The following is a 12171-nucleotide window of genomic DNA, read 5'->3' as shown; positions in this document are numbered from 1 at the left end:
CTAGTAATTTTTTATAGTGCGAACCAAACGCACCCTAAAGGTTAAATCACTCATGTTCAAACTTTGTTATTTTATTCAATAAAATTTAATATTTTAACAAATATAAATGCAATTTGAACATGAAATTTATAGTAAGATAAAAAAAAAAAACGTAGAAAATCACTATATCTCTCCTACAATATATATTTACATCCCTCTTATTTCTTAGGGGTGAAAACTATCGCATACTATTAGACTATTCAAAAAAACCATATTTGCATCCATATATATATATATTCGAATGCGATGAATATAAATTTTTTTTACATCCATATTCGCATCCTATCGAATTCGGTGCCAGATTCGATAAATGGACAAGGATCATAAGTTTATCCTAACCACTTTCATCCCTATTGAGAAGAACCTAGTGAACTATAAATTTTGAAGAGGGAATGTTGGAGTTTTGATCTTACAGTCACACCAAAAACAAAAACACACACACACACAAAAAAAAAAAAACTAAACAAAACCCTTAAAGGTCATTGAACATATTCAAGATAAATGGAGAAAGACCATAAGTTGAAAGAAATGGGCTGCCAAAGTATATGAATATGAATAGAAAGAAAAGTTGGTGGGAACAGGATGGCTAAGTAGATAGAGAAATTGCATTGTCTATCCCCCACATTGATTGCAAGATTAAGCAGCCTGGCCAACATGCCCTAACTCCTCCTTGTCCCCCCAACCATTCCCAAAAACTCGGTGCCAACAAGTACATGCATCAAAAGCTTATGTTCCACCCAAGAGAGAGAAAGATAAATTCACACCCATTTACAAGTTACTCACCATATATTATAATCATATATACTTCACAAAATTGTGGTTTAATATTTGATTTGACACATTTTTTTTATACTAACTAGGGTTTAATATCTATAATAATAATTGCATTAATTTTGCCCCACATTTGAATACAGTACTACAAAATAATTTTCCAGCTACTCCTGTTAGATCAATCTTTAATTTCAACATATAGCATGGCATACATCACCTCCAACTAAAAACCTTTTCCATTCTCTAATGCCATGGGTTTGACACCCTCCATAAATATTTAATGGAGTAAATCTTCACGTCGTGTTCAATAATATTAAATCATTATTTTTAGTCTTAACTAATTAATTGTCAACTTGTCATGCATCTATTTCAGGTTATTTCTGAATAATTTTCTAATAAATCAATCTTTTTACTTTAAAAAAAAGATCGATCTTTTGAGTAACAAAATAATGAGGCGGTAAAGATCATATCTGGGCCCGGGAATGTTGGTCTAGTGTATTAATTAAGAGAAATGATTATGTCAGGTAGGCAAGTTACTGCATGGTAGCTACTACACTTTTCAAAACCAATTCAGAACAAACACCACAGTAAATAAACCTCCAATGTGGGGACTTTACCACCTCATCATGTGTAAGCACCCAAAGCACACTATATATACCCACCCCCCCCCCATACTATCCCCTCAACCAACACCAATCTCTTTGCAAATTCAGCTTGAGGAGATTAGAGATAATGGGGAGGGACTCAACTGTGTCTGAGAAGGTTAAGCTCATCATAGCTGTGCTCTCTCTGCAGCTGTGTCTTGCTGGGTTTCATGTAGTTTCAAGAGCTGCTCTCAACATGGGCATCAGCAAGATTGTCTTCCCTGTGTATAGGAACATGATTGCCTTGGTTTTGTTGGCCCCTTTTGCCTATTTTCTTGAAAAGTAAGATTTTCTTTTCTTTAAAAAATATATATATTATTCATACTTTTATGTACTCTAACAACATTTCATCCTTTATCAACATTTCTATATATATATATATATATATATATATCAGGAAAGATAGACCACCTCTAACCTTCTCTTTGCTGGTTCAGTTCTTTCTTCTAGCATTATGTGGGTAAGTACAAAGCAGGACTTTGCGTGTTCGACTTAATTTTGATCTTGTATATTCTTTTAGATTGATAACTAGCTCTTCTTTTTATTTATTTTATTTCCAGGATCACTGCTAACCAGGGGTTTTATCTCTTGGGCTTGTATTATTTGTCTCCAACTTATGCTTCTGCTATACAGAATACAGTTCCAGCCATCACCTTTGCCATGGCTGCTGCTCTAAGGTAGTGCCATATGTAGGGTGACTACTCATGGGGAGAACAAAAAACTTACATTTAACCGAAAATATACAAATATATATCTTGCATTATTTAAGATTTCTTTCTCACTCTTCTCTTTGGTAATTATTTACTATACCTAGTCCACCACGCTAGCTAGCTAGTCGTGAACCATTAATGATCTGTTCTATATTCCATCTCTATTTTTAATCTTCAACCATTTAATAAAAATATTATTTATTTTTAAAAAGGTTGTAACTCGGTGATTAGTGATGGAGGATTAAAATATATAAGAGGTGGGACTGATACTAGATTCACATAATCAACAGTCCTGTACTATTGATTTCTAATCTGCATCTCTATGTAATTAATCTTACCCTCTCTCCTTGCTTTTTTTATCAGGCTCGAGCAAGTTAACATTAAAAGGAGACATGGATTGGCAAAGGTGGTAGGAACAGTGGTTAGCATAGGAGGGGCCACTGTGATCACTCTCTACAAAGGGCTCCCAGTGCTGCTGCACACAGAACCACACAGTAAATTAGGAGCCCTTTTTGTTGCCTCTTCAAACCCAATCCTCAACTGGACATTGGGCTGTGTCTACATTCTTGGCAACTGCGTTGCTTGGTCAGGTTGGATGGTTCTTCAGGTCTCTCTCTCTCTCTCTCTCTCTCTCTCTCTCTCTCTCTCTCTCTCTCTCTCTCATATTGCTACTTACACCAGGTGCTTATGATAAATGCTGATGGTACATTCAAAAATAGAGTATAAATCTAACATCTCTCGTTTTAGGATTCACAAAATATTTAAAATTTTCATTTTTTTTGAAAAAATTGACAAGACAAGGACTGAATATGTACCCTTAGGTATCGTTTGGTTCGAGGATAAGCAAAAAGTGGGTATTCCGGGAATAGGTATAAATTGAGGTGTAAGCGGGGATTAGATCAATTTTACGTTTGGATGAAAATTGGATTATTCCTGAAAATAAAAAAAATAACGTTTGGTTAGGTAAGATGGAATAAGAATTAAAGTGGGTAGTTATAAATAAAAAATAATAATATTATTCTTTTCTTTATATTAGAATTTAAATTTTTATATTTTATATTTATACTTTAAAATTTAAAATATAAACTTTTAAATTATAAATTTTAATTTTTAAACTTATGAAATTTAAATTTTATAATAAATTAAAAATTCTCTCTCTCTCTCTCTTCACGGGTGGAACAAGCTAGGTTATCCCAGCTTGTTTCACTTTGGGGTGGGAACACTAGTTCCCACCCTGTTCCCACCCATTAACGGACTATTCTAGAATAGTCCGTTAAAAAGGGAATTAGTGTTCCCACCATTTTTTGTTTGTGTTTGAGGGATAAGGGCGGAATAAACCTTTTATTCCACCCTTATCCCGCAACCAAACATAGCCTTAGATAAGGGCCGGGCTATAAGATTTTTATTTTTTTGGGTGCATCAGGGACTGAATATGTACCCTTAGATAGGGCCGGGGTGTAATATTTCATTCCCTCGAGTGTTCCAGTAGCATTACTCTTTTTATATATAAAAATGTTATGTACGTCAAAAAAAAAAAAGTAAATTTTACACTTAATTTATTTAATCCTAAGATTTAAAATTTTTTTAGGCTTTTAGTACATAAAACACATAATATATACATATATGGTGCTTTTAAAAGCACAAAATATTTGGTATTTGTAAGCTTTTCACCATTAGATCTATTTTTTTGATTAATTTCATTACTTATATTATGCTATTCCACCAACCACCACTCAAGCCTAGTAAATCACTGTTATACTAACCATGCAAATCTTCATCCAAAAGTCAAAAACATATAAGCACCAAAGACTCGGTGCTATTAATAGTACAGTAACTTAATATATATACATATACATAGAATGGATCAATTAATTATGGGAGTATGTATTTGAATATCTCTTTGTAACCTGTGATGCTTACATGATGTAATTGTTACGTACAGGTCCCTGTTCTGAAGAAGTACCCAGCTAGGCTCTCAGTGCTCACACTAACCTGCACCTTTGGGCTCGCTCAATTCCTAATAATAGCAGCTTTTTTAGAGAATGACATTGAGAGGTGAAAGGTTCATTCAGGAGGGGAACTATTCACCATTCTCTATGCTGTAATACACTATTTTTTCATCTCCACATTCCTTTATTTATGAGCAATAATGCTAGATCTACAACCCAAGAGCCAGATTTCTTTCACTTGTCGCATTATTTTTTTCCCAGTCCTAAAACTTAATTTGACTTTTTAAAACCATAATGGAGGGATTACGACCCTTGGATTAGGGTTGTAATCCCTACAACGCTTAGTGGGTTGTAGACTTAACATTTCTCTTTTTATATATATATATAAAAGTTAAAGTAGGGTTAGTCAAATAATTCTTCTTAATTTTGTCACTTGTTCTAGTTTCATCCTTAGAATTTTCATTTGTTCACCGTGTAAAAAGGATTATACAATATAAGCATCATAATTTGATTCTGTTGACATAATAGCTTTCGAGGTTGTACGTACCTGACTACTATTGTTAATAGGACACTTTTTTTAACTGATTAGAAAAAGAAACTAATTTTTATGTCTAACAGTATGAAACCATGTAAGGACAAAATTCAAATTGAAAACATACTTTAAAGCTAAATCTGTAGTATTTAATCAGGAATATGTATAGAAATTCAACTCGATCATTGAATGTATTTTACTCTTTGTAGGGTCTTGTGGCTTGTGGACTTTCCTTATCCCTTCAAATATGGTGCATTGATAGGGGGGGTCCACTCTTTACTGCTGTGTTCCAACCAGTTCAGACTGTTCTAGTGGCCATCATGGCAGCCATGATACTTGGTGACCAACTTTACACCGGAGGGTAAGGAAATTTTCCCAAGAATGAAAAGAAACATTAACCAAAAATGATTTGAATATATATATATATATATATATATATAGAGCAGGGCTGCTGTGCTCTCAGGAGCACAGAGGCCTCCGTGCTCCTGAGCCGTTTTCGATGATGGAATTTTCGAATCGACGATCGGCTCCGTTAGACTTGATCTAGCACATTTGAAGTTTCTAGAAAATAATTTTTGCGATTTTTCGATATCATTTACCTAGTGATCGAAAGGATTCAAAATCCATAATTTTTAATGGCTGATATCTGCCGTTTTCAAGTTTAACGGTGTGTTAGAAGTATTCAAATCAGTATGATTTGATGGAAAATTCTTTATACTATTACAACAAAGATCTATATTTCTGATCGAAAATTTTAGTGCCATTCACCAACTTTTTATAGAATTTTTATTTTCAGCCGTTAAAAATTATGGATTTTGAATCTTTCGATTGCTAAGGTAAATGATATCGAAAAATCGCAAAAATTATTTTCTAGAAACTTTAAATACGTTAGATCAGTTTAACGGACAGCGATCGTCGATTCGAAACTCCATCATCGAAAACGGCTCAGGAGTACGGAGGCCTCCGTGCTTCTGAGAGCACAACAGCCCTGCTCTATATATATTATTATATTATATATATAGAATATGCTACTATACTATCAATATATCCAAGCCTTTGTACTATTGAATTTTCGGCCGTTGGAATGAAAAGATGTGCGGTTAGAATGATAGTGTCCCCAGTTAAATTGATAGTGGTCCCTAGGGGTTGATGGTGGTGTTGTTAATAGTATAATCTAACGTGAAATGATCAAAGGCTACGTAGAATCTAAACGGTAGAAAACTCAGATAGTACCAAGCTTGGTACTATCGATAGTGTAGTACGCGACTAATATATAATAATATACTATATATATATATGGCTGGGGCTTACTACTCTTAATGAGTATTAGAACCCTTATACTTCATAAAGTTTTTAAACCGTTGATTGAGGAAGTGTTGATTAGGAGTACTATAGATAGTATAGTAGCCTAGCTTCCTCTACTCTCTCTCTCTCCTATATATTATATATATATATATATATTATGTATGTATGGCTGGGCTACTTATACTCTTAATGAGTATTAGAACCCCTTGTACTTCATAAATTTTTAACCGTTATGATTGGGATTGTATAGAGATGATGGTAGGTCCCCACTCTAAATGATAGTGGTCTCTACGGGTTGAGTGGATAGTTGTGTTTGATGTATAATCTAACGGGCGAAATGATCATTGAATAAATCTCATAGGCGCGAAAACTTATGAGTATAGAGAGCCAATAACTCATACAAAGTATACGTACGCCGAACGTCATTATATCATATATATAGTTGGACTGGGCTACTTAGAGCAAAATTCCCAAGTTGCTTAATCAGTTTTTAGGCTTTGATCAACTCTTTTCATTATATTCTAAACCATTGGATTAAATAGCTATAACCCAGTGGGACCTACGTCAATTCTTACGGGGACAACTCACTCTAACGATTAATATACATCCTATTTCCTAATAATTTTCAACTCAAAGTGTTAAAAACTATAGCAAAGAGCTTTTACTATTAATAGATTCCAGCCTAATTCTATATTTATATAATATACGAGGAGAGGACTCGAGAGATGAACGCTGCATGGTGAGCCGTAGATGTGGGGCAAGAAGCCAGTGGCAGTGAGAGATGAGCTGAGAGAAAGATGAGTGGCTACATACTATCTAATAGTGTACGAGCTCGGGACTATAGTTCTTTGTTTTCGATGTATAAGGTGTTTCAAATAACGCATTCCATACCGTTAATATGATTTTAAAGTATATGAAATTCTTAGAAAAAATTTTTAGCTTTTTTCAACATATCGTCTTATTTAGTAAATAAATTATGTCAAAATGGACAGTGTAACATTTGACAATCTTTTAAAATTTGATGCATAAGACTTTAAACATTTCAAGATCAGAATGTGTTGACTTGATCTAGAAGTTTAAAGTATTTTCTAATCAAAATTGAAGAAATTTAGAATTTTCTTCCCAGTTAAACTCCAAACTCGCCGTAGTAGCCATTAAAAATTGACAATTTTGAATGGTTTGATCATAAAGTAAACTATGTCGAAAAATATAAAATTTTATTTCTAAAAACTTTAAATATCCTATATCAGCTTTAACGGTGTGTGGATTGTTGATTTGAACACCCTAAAATCAAAACGAGACTAGTACTTGAGCCTCGTACTATAAGATAGTATAGAGAGACTAGCTCTCTCTCTCTCTCTCTCTCTCCTCTTCATCTCTTCTCTCTCTCTCTCTCTCTCTCTCTCTCTCTAATATATATATATATATAATATAATTAGCTCTATAGAGCTAGGGTGGTATACTATCGGTACCGTGCTACCAAGTTGTTTCAATGATGCGGCGTTCGAAATCGTCGATCGGCTCGTTAGACTTGATCTACACTATAAAAGTATTTGGAAACTAAATTTCATTAATTTTCAATATCATTTGCTAATGATCAAAATGTCTCAAAATGACAATTTTAATGGTAGATTTGATGCGTTTGTGAATTTACACGGTGAAAACAAATCCAAAATCTGATGAAGTTTTTATAGAAAATTCTTTTAACTATTTAGCAGTAAGATCAGTACCTCTGATTTAAATTTAAGCTTTTTTCCTCATTTTTATGAGAGTTTATTTTTCACCATTCATTTTTAGACTCGGCTTTCAATAGGTAAATGATGCCGAAAAATTATGAAATTTAGTTTCTAAATACTTTCAACAGTGTAGATCAAGTCTAATGGACCGATCGTCGATTTGGAAGCTGCATCATTGAAACAACTTGGTAGCATGGAGGCCTCCGTGCTACCGATAGCATACCAGCCATAGCTATATATATAGTATAATTGAGCTAATACTTTTTGAAGCACCCAATCCCTTGGTGTTCTAAATTCTCAGCCCTTGGTCTCCTACCCAGTTACTAATATCCCTTGGATCAAACAACTATTCGACCTATCACCACAACTAGCGCCACCTACCATCATCATCTCAACCATACATCTCTCCATCCAATGGCTAAAACTCAAAACGCACCACTTCATGGTACTTTTGGGAGTATTCTAGCTCTATATATATATATACCACCACCTACCACTATCATCTCAACCCTGTATCTCTCCATCCAATAGCTAAAAACTCAAAAGCACCACCTTCATGGTGCTTTTGGGAGTATTCTAGCTCAACTCTATATATATAATATTCCTAGCTTCAACTCTATAGGAGTTGAGCTGGAATACTATCGATAGCAAACGGGCTCCGTTGCCACCCATCTGTTTTCGATGATAGAGCCTCCAAATCGACATCGGTACCGTTGAATATGATCTATACCACTTGAAGTGTTTAAAATCAAATTTCAAATCTTTTCAACATCATTTGCCTAATGATAAAAGGATTTCAAAAATTGTAGTTTTTAATGGCCGATATGAGTCGTTTTCGCGTTTAACGGCATAAAAGATATTTCAAATCAATTGAATTTTTGCTAGAAAATTCTTTAAACTATTTAAAACAAATCTATACTCTTTGATCTTGATTACAATATCCCCATCATCATTTTTAAAAGAATATTCATTTCAGCCATTCATTTTTTGTGTCCACTCAATGAATAAGAGAACAATATAAAAAATGTAGTGAAATTTGATTCTTAAACACTTCAAGTGGTATAGATCATGTTTAGCGGTGCCGATCATCGATTTGGAGGCTCCAACCATCGAAAAACAAATTGGTGGCAACGGAACGTTTGCTAGATAGTATTCTAGCTTCAACATAATATATATATATGATATATATAGTGAGAGAGAAGAGAGATGGGGGGATGGGGGAAGAGAGAGTGGGGGGGAATACGAGGATCGAGCTATGGAAAGAGAGACGGCGGAGAAATGAGAGGGGGAGTGAGCGAGGTCGTGAGGACGAGAGGCGCTAGGAGGGCAGCCGAGGAGATGAGACGACGAAGAGTAGAGGAGAGGTAAGGGATTTCGAGTTGTGATGAGGGCGAGCGAGATGAGAGCGAAGAGAAGGGCGGGTGGAGTGAGGCAGGGCGGAGGGCGTGGGGTGGTAATCTGGGGAGGAGCGACGGAGGAGAGAGAGGCGGTGGACGGAGTCTGAAAGAGCGTAAAAGAGAGATGAAGAGGACTGTCCGAGAGCGGACGAGAGAGAGGATCCGGCTATATCACTCTTATGAGTACCGATCACCTCGTATCATTAAGTTGGTTTTTGATGATAGTGGCTTTCGAATTGGTGATAAACGCTTAAACATTATCTAAGCATTTAAAACTTCTGAAAGTTAACTGTTCATAATTTTTCGACTTCATCCTCGATCAAAAGCTCACAAAATGTGACAATTTTTAACGGCCGGTATGAGATATTTCGCTAATTTAACGGTTGATTGAAAAAATATCATATAAATATTGTTGAATTTTGATCGAAAAGTCTTTTCACTACCTAAATAAAAGATTTAATAACTCGATCTTAAATTGAAGGATCCGATCATTATTTTTAGATGTTCATTCGGATTTTAACATTCATTTTATAACCGCTTGATGGACTCTATAATGATTTTCGAAAATTATTGAAATTTATTTTTTTAGGAAGTTGTCAAATGACTGTAGATTCATATTTAACGGAGTGGATCTGTTCGAAAATATCGAAAACGCCCTCATCGAATATAAAATGAGTTACGAGGGTGTTCGCAATACTCATAAGAGTTATAGTTAGCCCTATATATATAAATATATTATAGTTGGCTGTGAATACTTCGATAGCAAACTGGGTCTTCCGTTGCACCTATTTTGTTTTCGATGATAGAGCCTCCAAATCAACGACTCGATACCGTTGAAATCAGTCTCATACAATTTTGAAGTGTCTTAATAATCAAATTTCAATCTTTTAAACATCTTTGCAATATGCATCAAAGTGATTTCAAAATTGCGTAAATTTAATGGCGATATTGAGGTGTTTTCTCGTTAACGGCATAATTATATTCACATCATTGAATTTTTTTTAGAAAATTCTTAAACTATTTAAAAAGATTACACTTTTTGATTTTGTATACGAAGACTTCCTATCACCATTTTTTAAAGGATATCCATTTTCAGCGTTCATTTTGTGTCCAACTCAACTGGATACGGAGAAACAAATATAAAAAATGTTATGAAATTTGATTTCTAATAACACTTCAGTGTATATAGAAACATTGTTTGTTGGTTTACCGATCGTGCAATTTGTTCAGCATCACCATCGAAAAACCAAATAGTGGCAACTGGACATTTTGCTAGATAGTATATTTCTAGGTTAGCATATATATATAATATATATATATATTATATAATAAATATATATATATATATATATATATATGATTATATATATATATATATATATATATATAATATTATATACTATATATACTATATATATATATGCTAATGTAACTATCCTATTAATAGGATATGAGCACTTGTCCTTGCAAGTTTTCTGTGATCGAGATTCCGATAATCAATGATCTGTGAGCCGTTGAAGTGATCTAGAGTACTTTTGAAACTATTCTAGAAATAAAATTTATAAGATTTTTGTAATGGTTTAAGGTGGTATCCAAAGTGTCGAAAATCGATAAATTTTGACGCCTATATGAGCCGTTTGCTTTCGGTTTGTAGAGAAATCCAAATTACTTGAATTTTGATAGAAAGTCTTGTATACTATTTAGAATAATTCTTTGATAATTCTGTTTTATAAACTTGAGAAAAGTCAACCTCTATTTTAAAGAAGTGATTTATTCATTTTATGACCGTTCATTTTTCAACTCTTAAGATGAAACTGATAGTGATTTTTAAATAATACAAAATTTGGTTTTAAAACATTCTAAATTGTGTAGATCAACTTCAACGGTGCGATTTATCAATTTGAAGTTCCAGATCATTCAAATCGACTTGAGTTAGGACAATTCTCAATCATATATAATAGGATAGTAGCCAGACCCTACATATAGAGACGAGAGAGAGAGTGAGTTCTAAATGAAATTCGCCTATAGGAACGGGTGGAGAGACGATGAGATTAGGAAGGAGATGAGAGCTTAGCTGTATACTATTCATAGTAATGAATACTATCTTGCTATCACTTTTATTTTTAGATTATACTATTCAACAAACCCAATTGCAATCCTACGACCAATAAATCCAATAAGTTGATTAGTTAATATTATCTCTCACACTAACAACAATAAGTATTCAGTTCTTACACGTTTAGTTGTGTGTGTGTGTGTGTGTGTGTGTGTGTGTTGTGATATCACCATTTTTTCAAGCTAAAAAAAAAAGAAGGAAAACTCGATACTTAATACTAATTAATGCTAATTAAACGTATTATATATTAACAGTAAGTAATTAACCACTGATTTATTACTCTCATAAATTATTAATTAACGTATTGAGTAATCGTAACTTATTATTAATAATTAATTATTAGTTTAATTAACATTATTATTTAGTGCGTTACAATAGGCTAAGTATATTATATTGATTAAGATTATCATTTTGACCAATCTATCTAATTAAATAATTAACTAAGATAATTTATTACTTTATTATTAAATTAAATTAGTAATTTATTAAACTTGTCAAATTACTAATTGGTGAATTAATTAATTGTAATTAACAATACTCATGGTTAATTAATTTAACAGTTGATTAACATATATTATAAATTCTAAACATGATGTTATCAATCATATTTATGGTTATTAATTAATTAATTAAGTTAGTAAATTTATTATTTAACTATTTTGATTGTTAAGTCACTTATGTGGTAAAATACCTACCATTTGTTAACAACATATATTATTCTTGTTCTGCTATTCTTATCTAACTATACAAATATATTTTTTATTCTAGAAATAATCAAATTTATGTTATCCAGGGTTGTAACCTATATAAGGGAATAACCAAAAACAGCTTATTTACTTAAACAATGATACCTTTACTATATATCTATTGTATTTAACCTCATTATTATATATAGCACTCAAAAGTTTAAAAATATCACATATAACTTAATAAAACGATATTAGGTCAAAAATGTTTGTGCTAGACCCGGCC

The 12171-nt window shown here is 33.0% G+C and overlaps 1 protein-coding gene across 1 annotated transcript in view; it reads left to right on the top strand.

Annotated features, from left to right (window-relative positions):
- The window catches only part of LOC109718641 (auxin-induced protein 5NG4-like), a 15243-nt gene continuing 4574 nt past the window's right edge, over positions 1503-12171 (top strand). The window contains 6 exon segments of the mRNA XM_020244970.1: positions 1503-1736; positions 1852-1914; positions 2015-2131; positions 2528-2771; positions 4107-4265; positions 4855-5006. Of these exon segments, the coding sequence (XP_020100559.1) occupies positions 1543-1736; positions 1852-1914; positions 2015-2131; positions 2528-2771; positions 4107-4265; positions 4855-5006 (929 nt within the window). The 5' untranslated portion in view covers positions 1503-1542.

This window comes from Ananas comosus, linkage group 12 (genome assembly GCF_001540865.1).
Source record: "Ananas comosus cultivar F153 linkage group 12, ASM154086v1, whole genome shotgun sequence".
NCBI lineage: Eukaryota > Viridiplantae > Streptophyta > Magnoliopsida > Poales > Bromeliaceae > Ananas > Ananas comosus.
The sequence above is the reverse complement of the archived record's forward strand: the minus strand, read 5'-3'. Positions and strand labels throughout refer to the sequence as shown.